The sequence below is a fragment of the Vicugna pacos genome, chromosome 12 (genome assembly GCF_048564905.1).
Source record: "Vicugna pacos chromosome 12, VicPac4, whole genome shotgun sequence".
NCBI lineage: Eukaryota > Metazoa > Chordata > Mammalia > Artiodactyla > Camelidae > Vicugna > Vicugna pacos.
Window position 1 is genome coordinate 28,119,066 of NC_132998.1, and position 22,912 is coordinate 28,141,977.

The following is a 22,912-nucleotide window of genomic DNA, read 5'->3' on the forward strand; positions in this document are numbered from 1 at the left end:
TCGGGGTTCGGACCTAGGAGCAACGGGCGATGTGGATGTGCGTAGGTCGGTGGGGACGGAGTGGGCTGCGGAACAAGGAAGGCCACAGCCCTTCTCTGTTAAGTAGGCTCCCTTGAAAATTTCCCTCTTGCCCTGCTCCATCGGGTTCCCAGCCGGCGTGGGTCAGGGTGCGGCCAAGGGTCCGGGAGGGGGCGGCGCTGGCGCTCCAGGTCGCCGCCCCCGCGGCCACATCACCAGGCGCTGATTTCCCTCGGGCGGCGGCGCGGCTGCGCCTGCGCAGGGTGGCTGCACCGGGCGGGGCGGGGCGGGCGTTGGAGAGTGAGCGGGCGGCGGGAGCTGGCTCCGCGCTGTCAACGCGGGGCGCGACGGCGCGAGGAGGCGCCTGAGGGGAACGAGCCGCGGGCTCCCGGCAGCCGCCGCCGCCGCCGCCGCGGGGGGACTAGGTGAATGCTTCCTCTGTCCCCCGCCCCCGGTCCTCGGTCGCGTCTGAGGAGGCGGGGTCCGCTCTCCTCACACCGCGCTCCGGGGCAGGTGATAATGGAGGGGAAGTCTCCGCTTTGGCTGCGGCGCCGTATTCGGGCGCATCCCAGGTACTAGAGGGAGGTGCGGCGGGACCGGGCTCGGAACCCGGCTGCCGGGGCGCGGGGGAGGCCGGGGCCAGGGCAGCGGCCGAGCGACGGGGCCCGCCCGAGCCGCCGTGTCTGCGCCCGGCCCGCGGGCAGCGCCGGAGCCCGGCCCGCCGCGCCGGCCCCACCTCGGGCGGGAGGGCAGGCTGGCCCTGGGCGCCCGCACCGGAGCCGGGCAGCCGCGGGTGGGTTGTCCCGGGCCCTGACACTGGGCCAGACGGCGGGTGGTGGCTGAGCGATGGGTGGAAGGTGAGAACGGATGGACACGCTGCGAGGCAGGCTGGGGCACACCCCAGATCCACGGCTTCAGGGCTCGACTATTGCTCCGTGTCACCATATTCTTTCATTCCTTTGTATATGTGAAGTATAGCTCAGCAGAAGACCCCCAAACGTTGATTTATAGAAGATTATGTATTTAACGTTACACTTACAGGTATGTTACATGTATATGTAATCTCTTTCTGTAAGTGAGCAATATTTTATACACACACACTTAACATACCGTGAGATTCATCTTTTTAAGGCGCAGCCTTTAGTATTTTCACCAAGTTTTGCAACTGTCACAACTATCCAGGACATTTTCCAAGCCCCCAAAGGAAAACCTGTGCTCATCAGCAGTTACTTCTCATTCCTCGCCTTATCCCACGCCCTGACCACTACTCGTCGGTCTCCTTTCCCTCTCTATGGGTTTGCTTATTCTGGAGAATTCATAAAAGTGGAATTATACAATATGTGGCTTTTTGTGTCTGGCCTCCTTTCCATAGCATTATGTTTTCAAGGTTCACCCACGCTGTAGTACTGCATTCTTTTTTATGGCCAGATAGTATTCCATTGTATTGCTGTACCACAATATCACATTTTGTTTATATGTTTTCAGTTGATGGATATTAAGAATGTTTCCAGTTTTTGGCCATTGTGAATAATGCATCTATGAACATTTAGTGTACAAGTTTTTCTGTGGGCATATGATTTCAATTCTTTTGGGTCTGTATGTTTAACTTTTTCAGGGACTGTCAAACTTTTCCAAGGTAGCCGCACTGTTTTACATTCTCACCAGTGTATAAGGCTTCCAGTTTTTCCACGTTCTCATCAACACTTGTTATTGACTATTGGCTAATTTTTATTACAGACATTGTGGTAGGTGTGAAGTAGTATTGCTTTGCATTTCTTTTATGACTAATCATGTTGAGCGTTTTTTCATGTACTTATTGGCCATTTGTACATCTTCTTTGGTGAAATGTTTACTCAGATCTTTTGCCTGTATTTTAATTGGATTATTTGTTTTTTTTACTGTTGAGTTATGTCGTTCATTTATAGAAAACAAATTCTACGTGTGGGGGCTAGCACTGACTAAAAAAGCCAACCAATCTGATACCAAGCAACATGATGCTTCTACTTGGGGAAAGTGAATAAGTGCCATTTAAATGTTGCAGAATACCCTGTCAGTTGTTGGGCATCTTACTGCCCCTTTACCCTTTATGGTATTTTGAGAAAAGCCATAAAAGTTGGATTCATGACCAGAGTCAAGAGAGACCATATGAAGTTAGCATTTTCATTTATTCTGTGCTTGGTTTGAAAAGTCCCAGTTATCACTTTAAGTACACAAATACTTTATTTTGGTGACTAGCTAAGCAAACCAATAAAAAATAGCAAATACCAATTACCCAATTAAAACTTAATATGCTTTTAGGCAAAGTGGAAGATCTTGTTATTCTAAGTTGGTATAGTCTTTATTATAACTGTATCAATATTGTGGTAGCAAATATTTTTCATGGCGCTGAAGTTAAGAGCCACTTGCACCTGAATGAATGCTGTAGTTCGTGGTTAATTTGAGTGCAGAGAAATTCAGCATTAGCCTCAGGTGTTTGATACAAAATCACTGAAAAAGACATGATGCTTGCCTCCCAAGAATTTGGGCTCATTTTTCTTTTACTCTAATATGACTGTTCGGAAGTATACTGCTAAATTTTAGAAATGTTATGGAAAATAAAATTAAAGAATTCCATATGGAATTAGTGGATAAACAACTGATTCAAAGTATATGAAGAGCAGCCCAATCCCGCTCTTCAAGCCACTGAACTTTAAACAATGGAAACGTTATTTAACCCTTTTATGCCTCATTAACTTCATTAGTAGAATGAGGTAATGATTGCAGTGTATAACCTGACTGTTTTTGTTTTAGCTAATGGATTGATTATCAAACATACTGAAAATATAACCTATCCAGCCTAATGCTGATTGTTACTGACTTACCCAGTGAATGTGCAAATATCCTGTAGCTACAGATGCTTTCCCAAGTTGGCTTTCTCTGCCCCCTGGAGTTTTTAGTGTCACTTAAGGACTGAAAGTTGGGGGCAATGTGTGAACAACTTTGGGGACATGGTCCCTGGGAAATGCCGGTCAGAGTGGACCTGCCTCTTTTATGGTAGACTTTTAGGCACCCCTCATCTTTTCTATGAAATTACTGTGGTTAGATTTCTATGACTTAAAAATGTGTGTGTTTGTGTGTGTGTGTAAAATAAAAAATGTATATATCTCTAGTAGGGTTCAAAGGCTATACTGTCAGCCAGTTATTTTATCTTAATGTTAATGGGGTTAATCAGATTGCTTTCCTCCTGACCAGTTGCACTGAGGAAACGGGAGTTTTAACTTGGGAGATAGGAGAGGTAAGTGGTATGAGGTCATGGAACATTTTGGAGGTTTGGGGGAAACTTGCTCTATTTCTAAAAGTGTAAGTATTGAAAGTGGGGCTCTTTGGACAGCATAATGGGTCTGGAAGATAAAGCAAGCGTGAGAAACAGTTTGGAAGGGAAGGTTGTAGGACATGAAGATAGATTCAACTTGTTTAGATATTTTTTCCCAAGAAAAATTCAAAATAGGAAAAGTGGGAGAAACCCTCTACTCCTTCATTCCATTCCTCTTCCCTTTTGTTCCACCTTGTTCCTCTGTGCTTCTCTTCTCCTAGGACCCAGAAAGCAGACTGAGATTACTGTTGTTCCTCCTGGAGCTTTTCAGTGGGCTGATTACCTCTCTTCTCCAGACTCTGCAAACTGAGATCAGATTCAAGAAGTCAGATGAAGATTATAATAGGGTTTAATGTTCATTTCTTGCAAAACTGGATTGGAGAATTTAGCTTAGACCCATGCTGATCTGTTCCTTAATTTATCTACCCAGATGACTCTAGAGCACCTAAAAAAACTGCAGGTCTCCTCTGTAGGGAGGGAAAATCCTGTCTCAGGGAGATTACCTCAAGGGAGTTAGAATGGAAAGGAAGGCTTTCTCTTCTTGAAGGCATACAAGTCCAGGAGAGCCAGTGAGAGCTCAGGGGTGGAGCCTGTCTGGAATATTGACCTTTATTCTTATCACAGCCATTAGATATGTCACTTTGCTATAGGAGAAACTGATGGGGTAGGAAAAAAGCAAAGTGTCCCTTAATCCTGTTTTCTCCTACCTAGAGGAGTGGAAGTTCTGTTGTCCTTGCCGAGAGGGAAATAAGGACCTGTCTTCTCATCAGTTAAGTATGTTGTGGGTAATAGTGTTTTGTAGGCTGGCTTAGGAACTTAATCACCATTTATAAAACTGGAACTGAGAATATATTTTCCTTGGAAATAGCTAAACCTCTTAACAATTTTTAAGTTGGTGATTATTTCATTGTATGGTTAAATATATAGTTGATTCAAGGGCACACTTGTTTTACTCCTCAAACATTTGTTGAGTGCCTAATATATTAATGGGCACTGAGCTAGGCTCTCAGATTCAGCAGTGAACAAGAGTGGGTCCTGGCAGTCATGGAATTTACAGCCTAGAAAGACAATTAGTACATGTACAGCTACAATAAAGCTTAAAAAATCTTAGAAAGCACTGAGTGTTTGGGACCACAGAGGAGGGGAAACTAATCTAAGAGAGTCAGGGAGATGATGTCTGAGAGTTAAGTTCACAAAGTAGAATAGGAAGTAGCCAGAAAATGGGATGAGTGAAGTGTTCAGGCAAAAAGAACATGTGGAAAGGCTAAGAAGTGAGAGAGTGTGGTACTAAAGTGGTATTTTTCGAATTGCGGATACCTACCCGGAGATTGTAAAACCAATTTAGTGTTGTGACTTGCATGTTTTTAAAATGAAATAAAATAGAAAAAAAGTCTGTCACACATAGATACTTACTAGATTGTGACATTTAAAGTTTGAAAATCCCTGCAATAGAGGAAACAGAGAAAAAGTACAGTGTGACCACAGATCTTGGTTCAGTGGGGATGATGATGATGCAAGATTTAGTTAACCTTTTTTAGAGATTTTGAATTTATCTTAGAGGAAATGAGAAGCCATTGAAAAGTTTTAATCAGGGCCTGATTAATATTTTCTAAAGATCCCTTGAGTACATGGTTTTTCTCTACTTGAATATAAACTTCACATTCCTTGGCCCAGTGTTACAGGTATTCCAAAATCTGGTTCCGGTCTCTTTTTCTAAAAAATATTTCTACTATTTTTGGTAGTGGAACCTCTCATTTCACAAAGATTGACGGTTTGCCAAAGTGCCTTTGCACCAAGACCAAAAAAATCTGTGAGAGCAGACCTTCCTTCTCTCTCATTCACGTCGAATCTCTGGCATTTAGCTTAGTGCCTGGTATCCAGCACAGACTAAGCAAATCTTTGTTGATAAGAGTCTAAATACCATTAATATTAGAGCTGTTACATAGACGTGGAAATAACCTGGATGTTTCTAGCAAAACTTGCTTTTGGAAAAAGAAAAAGATTTTACTAGAAATTCTTTTTCCATAGTTAGAATCATTAGTAATAGAATCCCATTTACTTAAAAGATATTAACAAAAAGTACTCTTGTTATATTAAAACAATAGTAGAAGTAACAAAAAGAACAAGACTTTCTCACTTTCGGGTTTCTCCTTCTAAGGAGTACAAAGCCGTAACAAATTGTTCACAGGAGGAGGCAATCCAGCAGTCATTTATATTTTGTTTGAATTGATAGGATTCTCTGAACATTCTCCAAAAGGTAGTTTTACAAAGATGGCTGGGGACAAAGAGGAAAAATTAGATTAAAATGTATCAATCATATGAGCTTAATGGAGAGGCAGCAGAAAATATTTTGGTCTTAGAAGAAGTAAAAATAGAACATCCATATACCCCATAGACCTTACAAATAAGAATTTAATGATGTCAGTTTGTTGCCAGAGAATGATTGTTCTGTCACAGTACTGTGACTTCACAGAATTAGATTGTGAAACCCAACTGTGAAGGAAAATTCTTCCAGTGTATGGTTTTGATAAGTGGCAAGAGAAGTTATGAAAAATTCATGAAAGGTAGAGAGATTTCAAGTTCTGATTCAGATTCCTTCTTAATACATTTTTGAGATGTGGAAACTTTGTTAATTAGTTTTGTAAATTGGATTTTATATATCTTAAACATGAACACTAGAATCAAATGTTGGTAATATAGGACGGCTTTTGAATTTTGTGTTTTTTATGTTCTACAGAGTCCTATTTTAAGCCATGCATTATAGAACTTAAATTGAAACCGTTAACTTGTGTAAATTTATCCTAAGGATAAGGAAGTAATTCTAAATATGGGAAACTTTTATACACAAAGATGCTCGTTTTCAGTGTGGTGTAATTTACACAAGAAAGTGTCCTGCTATAAGGATGTGATTCGTTAAAATATGGCAATCGACTTGAAGGCATTTAACCGTTAAAAATACTTTTTTAGAGCAGTAGTTTCTTACTACTTTTTAAGTTAAAAATTAAAGAGTGCTCAATATAAATAGAAGTTCAAATAATATAAAAATATACAGAATTTAAAAAGTGGAAATAGTATTTCAAGTCCTTCGTTACCCTACTTCTCCAATCTAGGCCAAGCTGGTTCTCCAGAGGTCAGTGCTCTGAACTTTTTGGTATCTGTCCTTCCAGGCCTTTTTTCTAACCCAGTGATTTTCAAACTGTGCTCCAAGGAGGGGCGTTGGGGTCTTTTCAGGTTAGGTAAGGTGGGGACTGAGTGGTGGTTCAACCCAGACTGCTTTGCTTTTTACCTATTGTCTGTATTGGGATTTCACACAGGGTTTAGTTTAAACAAGGAATTCCTCTGCATTCAAAATAGGTATTCAAAAACAATTAGCCTTATTTAGAAAATGAAGTCTTAACCCTCTTAGGAATTCCAGATCTTCTCCAGTTTACCATTTTGCTGTTTGGTGACAGGACTGTTCTACTGAGACCTATTTATTCATTTCCCCAGCAGTTTTCTGCCTGCCTGCCAGCCACCTTGTTAGAATGCACCTAGTCTTCTTTTTTTCCCATCTCTCTAAATGTTACTTGTTCTTGAAGGTTTGACTTGTTATTGTTTCGTTCACGCCTTCTTTCTAGGTGTATTTAGTGGACACCACCTACCTTTTGACTAATTACTGAGTGGAGAGTATACAGAATTTTGTATCAAAAGCTCATAGACTAGTAGAGGGTGACCTTCATGTAAATAAGTGCAGTTATGTATTATAAAGTAAGAGCATTTGAGGGGCAGATACTGAAGATATATGTGATCTCATCTACACTATTTTATATGGCACTTATAAAAAGGGGAGTTGATTATATGGGTACATTTCTGGGTCTTTTTTATTGAGTAGTAAGAAGATAATGCAGAAGGTAATTCACCTGTGAATTAGAGAGGAGACTTAGGACTTAGTTTTCATTCTTGAGCAGTCAACGGTGTTCAAAATAACCCAGACCAACTGACTGGATTCCACTGTTGGGCACAAATGGAGTTGGGAGAGAGCACTGGAAGGACCTTGGTCCTGGACTCCTTGTCTCCCGTGGCCACTCACACTGGTGTACAGAGGATGCCTGTAGTTTCTTCTTTATCATTAGCTGGTTGGTCAGAAAGTCATGGATTTGAGTCCTGTATCTTTATCTAAACTGACTTTACAACTTGGGCATATTACTTAACCTCTCTGAGACTCAGTTCCCAAACTGTATCATGTCTATCTTCTAGGTTTTTAGAAAAGAGTATATAAGTACAGACAAATGAAGTCTATTCTTTTTGCTCTAAGTGGTTTTGATGTTCTATAGAATGGGTGACTGTTCTCCTTTCTTTTGAGTTTAAGTTTTTAAATATTTTGGAGGCCTTATGGATTAGACTCTCATTCTGTGAAGAAGTGTTTTTTAGTCTGAAAGTGACGTTTTGATAAGCTATTCTTATCCCTGGTAAGATAAGAATAAACAATACAGGAAAGGAATAGGGCCAGAGAATGTTTAGTGGGGAAGTAAATCTTTTCAATTATTATCTGGCCTATTCCTTTGGGATTTAAAGCAGACTGTATATCTGTGATCAAGAAAGCAAAATTAATAAGTAGGCCCAGAGTCTAAAGCCTGGTCTATTTTCATTTTGTCTACTACTTTCCTCTTTTAGATAACAAACAATAAAGATTTTTTATAGTAACATTCTAATTCTCTTTTTTAAAAAAAATCAGAAAATTCTTGTACTGTGGCATTTCTGAATTGTAAGGTTTCAGAATAACCCCAAACTCATGATTCTCTTTGTAATGCTTCACATTCTGGTGAGTAATCTTAGTTCTCTAGTCCAGAATAAACCTTAAAGTAATGGCTTAAGGTCATCTGTTTTATTTGTAAATTGTAAAAATGTTGTTTAGATATCTTTTTAAAATTTAAAAAATACAGTAAATGTGATATTTAAATTTAACAACACTGTTAGAGCTACTTCCTAGTCCAGCTTTCATTTTCTTTGTTCCTTTTAAAGCATTGTGGTTTCCTGAAAACCTGTGTTGTTTAGTATATATACATACTGTTTGGTGTGTGTATATTACCAGTCAGCGTGTATATATATACACACACACAGTACTTTGTAGCAATCTGGCACTTTAATTAAAAGTAGGATCAGTATGTTGTATAAAATGTAAATATTAAACTTCAGTTTATTTTTTGGAGAAGAGTAGAACAAGATAGTTGATCTGAAAAGTATAAGCCAGGGGTTTAATACAGCAATGTACAACATTTCTGTAATTGTATGGGCTAGTATATTCCTTAGTAAAGGGAGAAAGAGATGGGAAGTTAGATTTTGAGCCTTCTATGAAAATGTGTAATAATAATGATGAGAACAGTGATAATTAGCTAATATTTATTGAAGGTCCAGTACATTGTCCTAAGCACATTACATGTATGAAGTCATTTAATCCTCACAATAATCCAGTGGAGGAGATAGTTTTTCATGAGGAAGCGAGTATAGAGGCATAAGTCCCGTAGCTAGTGGAAGTCAGAATTTAAGCCAAAGCAGTTTGATGTTAGAGCCCAGCCTCTTAACCGCTATCACTGTCTTAGTGTGTTGACACTTCTTCACATTTAATTTTTTGAAAGCAAATCATCTCTTTTAATTGAAGTGTGAAGATTTGCTGAATAAGTCACTTGAAATTCCCCTCCAAAATCACTCAATGCAAATCATGTTATTGATTTATTCATCTAACGAAAACATTCAAATATCTTGATAAGCATTGTACAGTTTCAAACGTAGCATAAAGCATTTGCCCGTGATTCCACATGAATAATACAGGTTTGAACAGGCAATTAATATTCTCCTTTTCAAAATGCGTTTGACTGAAATCTGTGTACTCAGGTATGGGATTTTGATTGTGTGTAGATTTTTTCCATCTGAGTTTAAACTTATATTATTCCTTAGAACAAAACCTATTCTTTTCTCAGTCCCTGGGGCCAGTGTTTAATAGACAATCCAAACATGTGTTTGAGCATTAGCAAGAGGGTACTAAAAGAGGGGGAAAATTTTAGTAATTTAATGTTTTGTAATTTTTTTTCACTTGTGTATATATATATATTTCAGATTCTTTTCCATCATAGATTATTATAGGATATTGAATATAGTTCCTTGTGCTATACAGTAAATCCTTGTTGCTTATCTATCTTTTGTGTAGTAGTTTGTATCTGTTAATCCCATACTCCTAATTTATCCCTTCCCTCGTCCCTTTCCCCTTTGGTAACTATAAATCTGTTTTCATGTCTGTGAGTCTGTTTCTGTTTTGTATATAGATTCATTTGTATTATTTTTTTAGATTCCACATATAAGTGATACCATATGATTTGTTTATCTCTGACTTAATTCATTAAGTATAATATTCTCTATGTCCATCCATATTGCTACAAATGGCAGTATTTTATTCTTTTTAATGACTGAGTAATAGTCTGTTGTATATATATATATACCACCTCTTCTTAAGACAGTGGTCTGTTTATGGGCATTTGGATTGTTTCCATGTCTTGACTATTATAAATAGTGCTGCTATGATCATTGGGGTGCATGTATCTTTTCGAATTACAGTTTTTGTCTTTTCTGAATATATACCCAGGAGTGGGATTGCTGGATCATATGGTAGCTCTATTTTTAGTTTTTTAAGAAACCCTTATACTCTTCTCCATCAGAGCTGCACCAATTTACATTCAAGCCAACAGTGTAGGAGGGTTCCCTTTTCTCCACACCCTTTCCAGCATTTATTATTTGTAGACTTTTTGATAATAGCCATTCTGACAGGTGTTAAGTGGCACCTCATTGTGGTTTTGGTTTGCATTTCTCTGTTAGTGATGTTGAGCACTTTTCATGTGCCTGTTGACCATCTGTTAATGTTTTATAATTTTTAAAGAAACAGTGAAGTACTCTTTCTAGGAAAAGTTGTACTTTTTTGTGACTCTTATTTTGTTTGGAGTAATTATCGTTTTGAATTATATGTGGTGGATGGATGAGACACACCATAGTCTTGGTGGCAGTCTCACCCTGCCTTGGAGCTTGATGGGGCAGATGCAGTTATTTATTCACAGTCATCTAACGAATATAAGATGTAAGTGAAATCATGGCTATGAATACAGCAGAATGTTAGTTGTTTGGAAGTGTTTAGGTTTATGTTAATTGAGTGAAGGCTGTTGCCTTTTGGTTATGTTCTTATTGGGGAATTGTGGAGGGGGAGAAGTAGGAAAGAAAGGAGAAATTTTAGAGTTCCTGGGAGTTTTAATAAGAGGAAGTTGTAAGTCGCCATTAAAAATAACTGTAGAATACTGATAAACTCATTTTTGATTTTTCATGAAATGCAGAAAGAATGCAAAACAGGGTGTATAATATGAGCCTATTTTTATTTTGAATATATATAGAGAAAAATATAGTAAAGCTATCAAATACACTAATACATCATCAGTGATTATCTCTGGATGGTGAGTTTCCAGAATAAACAGTTTTTGTTTGTCCTTGGCCTTTTTTTTTTTAAGCATTGGATACATACTGCTTTTATGAAAAACAGAAAAACAATAAAAGAGAATGCTATGCCAGTGGACATTAGAAGCATTGTTTTACATGAGCTTGAGAAAGAAGGGTAGTCAGGATATTTTTATGAGCAAAGACCAAATACGTGGCAACCAAGTTCATTTTGGGGTGGGTTTGAGCATAGTTCTAGTTTGAACTTCAAGTTGGACTTGAGCCCTTCAGGAAAGGGCTCCTTTTTTTTTTTTAAACTGATATTTGAATAAAAAGTCCGCAGTTCTGACCAAAGGGTAGAGCAGAGACTTGATTGCAGAGAGTAAAGATACTGAAAGAGTTAGGTCACTGTTTCAGTTTGATGCCAAGATAGTTGAGTAACAGGACACTGTGTACCTGTGGTTCACCTAATCTGCAGAGAATCTCTTGTAGTGAGTTTGTGCACTTAAGCTGACTTCATAGCTCTGTGTACCAGGGAGTAGGACTGAGGGAAAATACAGTTTGGGGGAGGTAGAAGATCAGCTTAATTTCCCTGGCTGGCGCCATTGTGAACGTGTCCCAGTGAGGGAAGGTAATGTTAGGCTACCACCTGAGGAAGACCTCGCTCAGTTTGGGAGCTGTCCTATTTCATTACCTAGTGGAAGGTAATGTAATTTATAGTGTGGCCTTTTGATCAGGGTGTTATCATGATGTTTGATTTACCTCCGGGGCAGGGAAAAAAGAAGGGTCCCTGGATGAATTGAAGTGCTCTAAGTAAATATTTGGAATGGAATCACCATGAAAATCATGGGGTCTTAAAATGTAGAAGAATGGGAACCTTACATTGGCAAATCATTTTTCCCTTTCCTTAGATTTTTTTATTTTAAACTTTGACACATTGGCAACCTTTCTGCACTTTACAATTCTGAAAGCTTTTGTTTTTAGTTGTCAGTTGAATTATACGAAAGAGTAAAGTGTGTATTTTAGGTAGGTCCCAGAAGTGTGTTCACATTTAAAAAACTGAATTCTCTCTAAGAATATAAAGATTTATTAAGGCTTAAAATATGAAAGTATACTTTTTAGTGAGTTCTGAATAATAATTACTCTGTATTTTTAAAATACTGATGAACTCTAGTTACCTAGTTTCTAAATTTAGGTATTTCAGATTTATAAGTACCAGAGAAACCAGTAAGGAAATATTGTTAGTCTTTTTATAAAAGACAATATCTACAAGAAGTATTGGTTTAAGAAGAAAGTTACAAAACCAGTACCAGAGAAAATAAAACTAAGAGTATAATATTGAGATGAATAAATCCATCATAGATTTGAGTTTCAGATGTAACTGTAAGTTTTCTTGTTGCTTAAGTAAAATAAAAGGAGACTCAGTCTTTATTAAAGAAAAATACCATTTTCAGTAGCAAGACTTTCTGTAGATATAAATTCTAAATAAAATTTCATGTGTCTTTATACAGGGATGAGGGAGGTGATTTTCTCCCCAGCAGTTTGCAGGAAATTAATGAATGTCAATTGCAAGCTAATTGCAGAAGGTAGTCATTGTGTGTTTGGTAGTTTTTTTGAATAAGATCCATGTAAGAAATGTTGAAGACACTGTGAGAAATATATTTTTGTTGTTGTTTAGAAGCAGTTTCTTGGCTTCAGAACAGAGTCCTCTCATTTAACTCCTTTGCAATTTAGCCACATTCACTGAGTTGTTTCAAACAGTAGCACTAACTGATATTGTTAGTAATTGTGTTCTTCCTGTATTATAAAACTATTTATGTATTGTTATTAATTTAGTCAGAATACTGAGTTAAATAATTGATTTTTTTTTCACTTTTCAGTTGGTTTGATAGGGGTTAAATATAATCTAACTGATAGCACCTGGTAGAATGAACTGTAGTTTGTTTATGCACTACCCTTAGTTCTTTGGACATACACCGTGTGTATTCTGTCAGCATTTTCTCAATAAGCAGTAATAGTTTAACTGTGTTTTAGTTGACTCATTGGCTTATTTTAGATATATCCTTCTTCCAAATAAACATTCTTTTAAAAAATACTTTTTTTTTTTCAAGTGGGATTGAGGGTTATGATTCTGAAAACAAAATCAGTTGTCTCGGTCTGGTTTCCTTTGAAAAATTATTTGAGATATATCAAAATAAATAATCAATAAACAGTAATAAGAATAGGAAAGAATTTTATTTGGGCCAAATTGAGGTCTAGCCCAGAAGCTGGGTTCCCAGATTACTCTGAGGCACTGTTCCCGAGAAGCATGGCTTCCAGCACAGTTTTATGTCTTGTCAGAACAAAGAAACATTGTCAAAGTCAGGGATATATTTCTTCAAAGTTTAAAAAAAAAAAAAAAAAAACAGACCAGCGAGTCGGTATGGCCGTGACACCTGGGAAAGGGAGTCTTATCATTATAGGAGGAACAGCATTGGCATCCTGGCAAGAGGGGCATTGAATCTTTGTTTTTAATAAGAACTTTGTTTACTTCTGGTCAGTATATACCTTTATTTTAATACCTTTATAAAATACCTTTATTTTAATAATTAAAGCATATGTACAATGTATGTTTGATATGCCGCAAACAGGCTGTTTTTCAGTTAGCATAAAATTCAAGTTAACTAATGTGTAAGCCAGAATGACTTCCCTATATTTCAATATGTGAAAATGTATCAGATGTATTGAAGATTTGTTATACAGAAGATTTTATTATACCCACTTATTTCTCTGGGCTCAAACAAATTCTTTACAAATGTTTAGCTGTCTATCAGGCAGATAGAAATTTTAGGATAGATAAATTTTATGATGTTACTCTTTTCTATTAGAAATGAGCGATGTTTTGTGGAATCAGCTAGCTTTAGGATATCAGTAGCTGAATCATGCCCGTGATTTCTCGAGCTTTTGTGTGTGTTACAGAATATCAGGACTACCCAACCAAGAAAGTTTGATGTCACCACTTTTTACCTAAATACAAGCTATGTGAGTGCTTGAATTCAATTTAAGTAGACAGTTACCAGTTTAAGCCAAAGAAGTCAAGATATTTTTTGTTTTAGAAGCTAAGTCTATGCATTTCAGCCACAACAAAAAAAAGGAGTAGGGGAGGAGATAGTTTCATTCCACTTTAGATGTGAGCTTTTTAATCAAGGAGGACAGTATTTGTGAGGTAGCATTTTTTGTATTTCAGTTTCCAAGTACTTTTAAATGAGCTAAACAAGGATAAAAATTGTGGGACAAGATATTTATATTACTATACTTCAGCTGTTGTTTGGACTTACACCTTATGAAGTTTGTGGGATAGTTACCTTCATTCTTTAGAATTGTTGCTTTGGGATAGTCCTTTTTCCTTGGTTAGCTACAGGAGGCATCCGTACCCTTTTTTTTCTTTCTTTCTAGTTATACATTTTTAATGGATAGCGTGAATTATACTTCTGCTGAGCAGCAATGGTGCATTTGGAATTCTGGAGATTTCTTTTACAGTGCCATATCGATTTTTAACTTTTGAGGGTCATGTGATATATTAAATATCATAGGAAAAACAAGATGTCATCTTTGCTATGTGAGAATTGGTAGATATCCAAATGGATACTTCCCATTAAGAATTTTTTTTTTTGCTGTAAGTGATAGGAAAATTGCTAACTGTTTTGGGCATTTAATTTTTACTGTTTTTTTCCTTCTCTGTACCCTTAATCCTACATTAATTTGGGTAGATTTCTTTGAGGTAGTAAACTTTTATTGTGACCTTTTGAATGAGGTGGAAGTTCCCAGACGTTAGGAACACTTTGGTAGAAAATGCAGAAGTGCTGAATAAAGGAAATCTGATTGAATAAAGGAAGCTTAGAGAAGAATAAGAGGTAATAATTAACTGGTTTAAGAAATCTAATAGAAGACAGTGAGTCAGTTTAAAACAGTTAGGAACCCAAAATAAGCAATGTAGGGAGCCTAGTGGGTGAGAATAGTGAAGTCAAAGGGTTAAAAAGGAGGAATGATTTTAGTAATAGCTGTAGGGCTAGCTCTGATGGTTTAGTAGTCAAGGTCTGTGATCCGCATAAATGGGACTAGGATGTCCTTGTGGGTTCTGTTGAGTTCTTGAGGGAGAAGGGTTTGGCAGCCAAGTCACGGCAGACAGGATGGCAGAAAGGGGCATCAGAGTGAACATGAAAAGACCAGAAGGATGACTGTTTAAGAGCTGTTTGGGATGTGTGCCGAGAAAAGTGATGTGATGGTAAATTCTTCAGGAAAAAGGAGTTTGGGGTATGAAATGAAGAAGCTGAGGCGTTCAGATGATAAAACTGATACCTAAAAGGCTACTGAGACTTTAAAAATCGTTTTTGTTTAAATGGAAAGAGTTAATCATTGAAATTGGCGAGGATTTACATTTATACAGGTTTCATTCTTTAAATGAAAATAGTTGAAGAAAACTAAGCTGCCATAAAGTCAGCCTGATTTGGGGGTTCTGCAAAAAGCAAATTAAATAGACACAGTCCTTCTGTATGAACCAATTTACAGTTAAACAACTTAGAGCTCACTGGGTATTATTCAAAAGAATGTACCAAAACTTTTTAAAAGACAAGAAAATAATTTGTACAATATCAGCTAAGGTCTAGTTTTGTTTGGCATAACTTCTCTGAAAGCTGATTTAGCTGACCACATAGTACATCCTGTTTGGTAACTGTCTATATCTCTTACTAGCAAACAGAAACACAGAAGACAGAGACTCAAAGAGGAAATAGAAGGAGCAGAATGCACACTTGCGGAGTGGCAAAGCTCAGAATACATAATCACCATAATGTGACTTGACTTCTAGGTCATTTTGTGTATGTATGTATGTGTGTGAAAGTGCTGTGGTTTTATGTGTTTATACAAATGTAAAATACCCACCTGATAACGGATTTTTGACTGCATGTGATAATCTTTTTGTTTTGGTTATGAGAAGATAACAAAGTATTAAACTTCCATTTATTGTCTTTCTTAGTAATGAGGCTTGACTTAAGCCTGCTAACTCACAGCTCTGCTAAGTTTTTCAATAGTATCATTTAACCTTTGCAATGGAACAGAATCCCTCCTTCAGCACGACCTGCAGATTTTCTACAAGATACTGATTTAGTAAATCAACACACATACACTTCTTTTTCTTAATTTTTAAAAATTAGCAACTTTAGCATTAAGGTTTTTGTTTTTGTAACTAAAGTTGAATTCATAAGGACTGTCTGGTATTAGTTTATTTTCCTTTAAGTCAGTGATTCCCTGACATGACTCTGTGGATTAATGCTGGCCCGTGACAATGCTTTTACAGGGAACGTAAAGTGAGTTCTTCATAAATCTAAATGTGTTCAGTGGAAAGTTTTTAGTCCAAGATTTTGTCCTTTCTACATTTTCATGTTAAAATGTACACTTATTTTTAAGGGAAAGGTTATTTTTAACTTGGTCAAATTTGGGTGGAAATTTGACTGAGTTAATGAGATCTAAATGTTTAGAAACCACTGCTTAAAACTCTTTAACCACAGACCCAACCCTCAAGTGCTTAGTATATCAGAGAGACTCTCCTAAACTAACATAGGTAGGAATCTGTAGGTCAGACTCCTTTTTATTTTTATTTTTAAAAATTTTTTGATTTACAATGTTGTAGTAGTTTCTGGTGTACAGCATAGTGATTCAGTTATACACATACATATTCTTTTTCCTATTCTCAGACTCCTTTTTAAAATACATACTTTTTTGGTTAGCTTTTGTTAGGTCATGCTGTGGGTTGTAAGCGATTTTAAACTCTCAGTGGCTGTCAGTGGCAAAGCTTTATTTCTTGCTCATATTACGTGTTGCCTGTAGGTTGCTGCATACTGGCTGCAGTAGCTTTGGGTCTGCATGTTATATTTGTCCCAGGACCCAGTCTGAAGAAGCAGCACTTACCTAGGACATGTCATTCTCATGACAGAGGGAGAAGAAGGCAAAGCTGAATCACCGTCTCTGTAGATGTTACCGCTGCTCTCATTCCATTGGCCATCATGAGTCATACGACCAACCCTGATGTCAGTGGAGATGAGGAAGTATAATCCTCCCTGCAAGTAACATAAGAGGTAGAGATAATAATCCTCTTGTAGGAGGAAAGCAATAACTGGGATTAATAGTAAAATCTGTCACAGTATCACTCATACTGAAGCACTCATGTAATGTAATGAATAATTTTAAAGAACAATAAACACTTAGGTATCTACTACCAAGCTTAAAAAAATAGAACCACTATCTTTGGAGGCTCTCGCCCCATGCTTTCTTTTTAATGGAGGTACTGGGATTGAACCCAGGATCTCATGCCGGCTAATACGCACATGCTCTAACCCTACTCCCAACTCCCACGCCAGTGTGCTTTTATACTGCTTCCCCAAATGTGACCATTCTCTTGTTTTGTGCAAATATTGGCCATTAGTGAATAAAGTAGTGGATTCTTTTTTTTCCTGGAGTTGGGTTACTTTATAACTTACAAAGGGAGTTGAGAATTTAAACTTAATTCACTATACAAACTTTTAGAGACATTGTTTCTTCTCAGCTATGTTGGTACCAGATTTGGCTGAAGAGTGACCCATAAGTATCTCCACTGGCATTCTTTACTTAAAGCACCTTAAAACCAGTGGAAACTTTGCCCAATTCTATTCACTTATTTTTAAAATTTTTACTTGTTTTTATTTATTCTAGGCTAAATAACAATATAGAGCAACCAGGGGTTTTTTTAGTGGCATATATGTACATTACCTATTTAAAATCAGCCACAGAGTATTTTGATTGTAATCAGTTATTCTAAGTGATTTCTTTAAAGGAAGAAAGTTCAAGGAATCTTTAGGAAGCTAATAGACCTTGTCAGTATGCAAGCATCAGAATAACTGGCTGCTCATTACCTGGATAAAATGAAGGATAAATAAAAATAAACATGTTTTCCTCAGTGCAGGTTGGTGATATGTAGTCCATGGCATGCACTTGTAGTAAGATAATTCCTAGTACTCCCAAATTACATTATTTAAAAAACAGATGTTAGGACGAACACCACTAAGACTAGCTTGAGCAATGAAATTTATTGGCCAGTCTAATTGGGAAGAATAGGGGTGGGATGGGTTTAAATAAATGAGATAGAAGTTCTAATTATGTTGTCAGGACCCTCTCATCATCTGCTAGCTCTGATTCTCTGTTTCTCTGGAACCCCTTATAATGAAGACGAGCTTTCCTCCAGATGTTCGTGGTGGGGTGGTGGTGGATGGCGCTTTTTGAGGAGGAAGGCATAGTGACAGCTTCAGAATTATTTCACTCCAAATGGAAGTAAGAAAACACTCTTCCAGAGGCCTTCCCCTCTAAAATAGCCCTGTAAGTCATTCACTTTTTCTTAAATCAACTGTTTCCTTCATGGCCTTTATCACAGATTATCTCATTTATTTATTTGCTCACCTGACTGTTGTTTTTCCTTCCTGCTATAAGGTAAAATCCATTAGAAGCAGGAATGGTGAATCTTTTATTAATCATGTAACTCTAGCATCTAATAGGTGCACTCAGGAAATAGCCAACAAACAAGTGAAATTCCAGGGAAGGACTCAGGCCTGCTCTAGGTGCTTGTTATTATGTGGTCTGGACGGTAGGGTACTGTGGTTACCAGAATCTCATGGAATAGGACAAGTGTGGTTTCATGCAGGAAATGGAGGTACCATTAGCTAAAAATTGGAAACATGCTGAGGAAACAGCAACAAAAGTACATGTTTTATGTTCTCTAAGCATGGTTTATATTTCAGCTAGCTGCCCAGTCTGCTGTGTACGGTGGTGCAGATTCTGCAGGGCATGATGGTATTGGCTGAGGGGATGGAGTGGGTTGAAATCCAGCCCAAGACTCCACTCCTGGAGCTTCTTTTTTTTAGGAGGCACTCTTAAAATTTATACAAAGGCTCTGATCTCTGTACACAGTGGCCCTGGTTGAGTATCTGTCTAACCTAGATAGCTTATAGTGAAGTAAGAATGCTAGGAGCAGAAGTATGAGCTAGATGTGTCTTTGCATCTGGATCCCACCAGTCAACTCGTTATAAACTCAGTAAACTCAGTGTAAACTATGTGCTTTTTAGCCATGTCCTGCAAATTTTCTAGGAGAGATGTCCTGGGAGATTCCCTCACCCCTTTTTTCCCTTCTCTCCCCTCCATTTTTCTATTTAGTGCTATGGGTCAAGTTTCCTGAGCATGCATTTTGAGCTGAATGGTGGCTAAGTGGTGATACAGATACTGTCATCTTTCTTGTTTATCTACATTTCTCTGCATTTTCATTTTGATCATCCTTGTAGTTCTGCTTCAAGAGGAAGAAGAAACTGTCTGTATCCATCACTGGCCCTTCAGAGGAGTAGACTTGTCTTAAAGCTCAATCCCCTTGAGATTTGCTTTGTATTTTGATTAAAGATCTCTTTGGGGCATACTCACTATTTAAAAAGAGGTGGATGGGTTGAAGGAAAGAAACCACTGACTCATGTAAGGCTGCCTGGAAACTCACAACTTCCAACATAAAGCTGAACCTCTTGTTACATGGAAGGTTCTCAGGCAGCTATTCTGGCCTTCTGTCTCTTTCTGGACTGCTTAGTTTCTTCTTTGCTTCACTCTGGACCTTGTTTCCATTCATTTGATTTTCTTTAAACACTGACTTTGTATCAGCCTGCAAATGGCAAAAATGGCAACTAGTGCTTAATGTCTGGATTCTCGTTGCAAGTCCACAGGATGTCTGCCCTATAATCACTTGGAGAGCTAAAAAAAAGATTTATGTGCCTCAGACATAGATATTCTGAGTCAGTGGGTCTGGAGTCCTAAAATCTGTATTTTAGGAGTGTTCCCCAGCAGGAATTCCCAGACTCCTCCATAATTACAAGAGGGAAGAAAGGAAAGTGAGTGAGTGATTAAATAGATGAACCAGGCCTTAGCATCCACTTGTCCCCAACATAGCCCTTTCTCTTTTTCCCTCAGCCATTCTTTGTTATTGATCTTCCTATCCAAGGAGAGGAGATCGATATTCTAAGAAATCGAAAACAGATATTAAAGAATATGACAGTTTTCATTAAAAGCAGAAGTATAGTAGGAGCAATTCTTAGTCTAGGTGGGTGGGCAGTCCAGTTAGACAGTGGAGCTATCTATCCTTTATCAAATCAGGGCCAATTTCTTGATCTTGGGTGCTCTTGGAAGTGTAACACAGGGCTGGGTGTTCCTGAAGCCTTTAGACCTACTCTGATAGCCTTGAAAGCCTCCAGATCTGTGGTAGCAGCTGGCCAAATAGACTCTCTCCCTGGTCAGGTGATGTATGAATGACCTCGCAAGTTCAGTGCCCGCCACTCTCAAAATAGTCACAAAATCTGTCTGTATCTCTTAGTTCAAGACCTTTGGGGAGAATCTCATCACTGGCCAGCCAATCAAGAGCCTACTCTGGGATTGAGGGTCAGAGCTGACTTTGAGAAGGACATTAAGTGATAAGGGCATTACAAGCTTTCTTTTGGTTGGCTTGCAAAGTAGAGGATTAAGTGAATATTTGTAATCCCTTTCCATTTTGGTTATTTCCTAGCTAACAGAGGGATTATATTCCTAAATCAACTATAATGACTTTTTTCTATATCAGAACTATGACATCAGCCTAATTTTATATGTATAATAAATACCCTGAACAGTATTCAGGATATTTATAAAGTAATTTCATGATGAACATTGTCACTGTTTCTTCGTATTTTAATAATAAAATGTATATTATATTAAGTTGTAAATAAAGTAACATGGATTATTATTTAACGTTTAAAATATAATGTCCTGTACCTTCCCTTTTGTTGTACTGACATATGTTAAGGGCTGTAGCAATTTGATTCTGAGACCTCAACATAAGTAACGGAAGCCATTTATTTAATAAATTTGTCTATTGTAGAACTTACAGGTATTTGATATTTGAAGACTTAACATGGGTATTAATTATATAAAATATGCAAAGATAAACACTTAAGATTTAGCGAACACAAAAACTGTCTAGTATATTTCTAAGAACAAAGTAGTTGTACGGCACAAAGCAGTTATGTGTGAAGCCCACAGAGTATAACGTCAGTACCTTGGGGTTGGTTAAAGAACTTGTATATTTTATACCTTTAACTATGAAGTATCAAGACAGTTAATCTGACTTTTAAAAATTATTTTATTTTTCCAGATCCATTCCCTCTGTGGAACTTCTGAACATCTTTTATTAGTGGAAACATTTTTACACAATGAAGTCAACATCTTAATCTAAACCAGTGTTGGTGTGGTTCTGATTCATCTGCTATAGTTCATGAAGCTTGAGATCTAAGGAGTGCAGGGTCTTTTGCAATGACAATATGACTAATACTAAAGGAAGGTCTATTACTAATAAAACAAGTAATGGTCCAAGTAATGGAGGAGGTTTTGTAGACTGGACTTCAAGTTTAAGTACAATTCAGTCTGATAAGTTTTTAAACTTGCTGTTGAGTATGGTTCCAGTAATTTACCAGAAAAACCAGGAAGATAGGCACAAAAAAGCAAACAGCATTTGGCAAGATGGGTTATCCGCTGCAGCACAGACTTTTAGTAATAGATCTGAACAACACATGGAATATCACAGTTTCTCCGAGCAGTCTTTTCATGGCAATAATGGGCACACACCATCAAGCTGTAGCCAGAAGTATGACGACTATGCCAACTACAATTACTGTGATGGAAGGGAGACTTCGGAAACTACGGCCATGTTACAAGATGACAATGTATCTAGTGATGGTGATGAAGATGTCATTGTGGAAGCAAACCAGAAGTTACCGAAGGAATCCAGTGGTGTCATGGCACTGCAAATACTTGTGCCATTTTTGCTAGCTGGTTTTGGAACAGTTTCAGCTGGCATGGTTTTGGATATAGTCCAGGTGGGTTTTTATCTTTGTTTAACTTCACTGTCTTTGTTGTTTAAAGTACTCTCTGTAGGTTACTAATCTCAAACATATTTAGATTTAGTTTATCCTTTAGTTAAAGTGAACTGATGCTGACTCTGGTTTCAGTATAACAGCTTATAGGTTTTCAAAAAATGTTGTTGCATTTGTGATTCAGAGACAATTGGGGGGGAGAATTGACTCTCAATGCCTAGTCTTCTAATACATGTACATGGACCAGCCCTCCGTTTATTTAGGTCGTCTTTACTTCCTCTCATAGACGTTTTACAGTTTGGGTCTTTATAGGTCTTTTACATTTTCAGTTAGATTCATTCCTAGTTATTTGATGCTTTTTATGCTACTGTAAGTGATATAGTTCTTAAAAAATTGATTTTCTGTTTGTTGCAGGTATTTTCAAGTACCCATAGAGGTAAAAATTGGTTGCCATAGGAACTCTATAGTGGTACCAAAAAGACCTATAGGGATATAGAATGCCTGCTTTTACATACTCAGGCTTATTCAAAGGAGTAAGCTTTTGTCTCAGTCTAACCTACCTCTGTGTTTTTGTGCCTTGAATATCCCTTATATTCATTTTGGCCACAAATTAGTAAAAGAGTATGTAGAGCACTAGTACAGTACCTGGGAGATCAGTGTTCAGTAAGTGGTGTAATGTTAACACGTATCATTCATTGAGTGAATGTTCTTTGTTGGTACACTGCGTGAGTTACCTCATTTGATGCTTATGAGGACTCTGAGGTAGGTGATGTTATTTTTATTTTATATATGAAACTGAGAGATTTGCCTAAGGTCACACAACTGGCTGAATTAAACCCACTCTAAAACTTATGCTTTCAAATACTGTACTATCTGTTTATAGGGAACATGTCTTATCTTTGGATTACCTTCTACTAGTCAGCACTCTTCTGTCGTAAGAAATTTAAACTCAACTAACTTAAATTAACTGTAATTTAAGCCAAAGAAAGAAAGAAAGCATTGTCTTTGGTAACTGGGAAAAGCGGGTGTACAGCCTACCTCATACAAATAAATCAGGGACTTAATTTATGATTACCTTCTCTCTACCTTCTCTCTGTCTTGTCTTTTACTTCAGCTTATATTTTGTTTGTTGTCCTTATTCGCTCCTATTGCA

At 37.7% G+C, this 22,912-nt stretch overlaps 1 protein-coding gene across 6 annotated transcripts in view; it reads left to right on the forward strand.

Annotated features, from left to right (window-relative positions):
- The first annotated feature begins 388 nt into the window (after nucleotides 1-388).
- The window catches only part of SLC41A2 (solute carrier family 41 member 2), a 103,966-nt gene continuing 81,442 nt past the window's right edge, over nucleotides 389-22,912 (forward strand). For 3 of the 6 annotated variants that reach the window (XR_012078463.1, XM_072973077.1, XM_072973081.1), the window contains exons 1-2: nucleotides 450-590; nucleotides 21,042-21,762. Coding sequence is in view for 5 of the 6 variants with exons in the window: in XM_072973077.1 (XP_072829178.1) it covers nucleotides 21,208-21,762 (555 nt within the window). In the remaining variant the exon portion in view is untranslated. The other 3 variants (XM_072973079.1, XM_072973078.1, XM_072973080.1) reach the window with 3 other exon arrangements.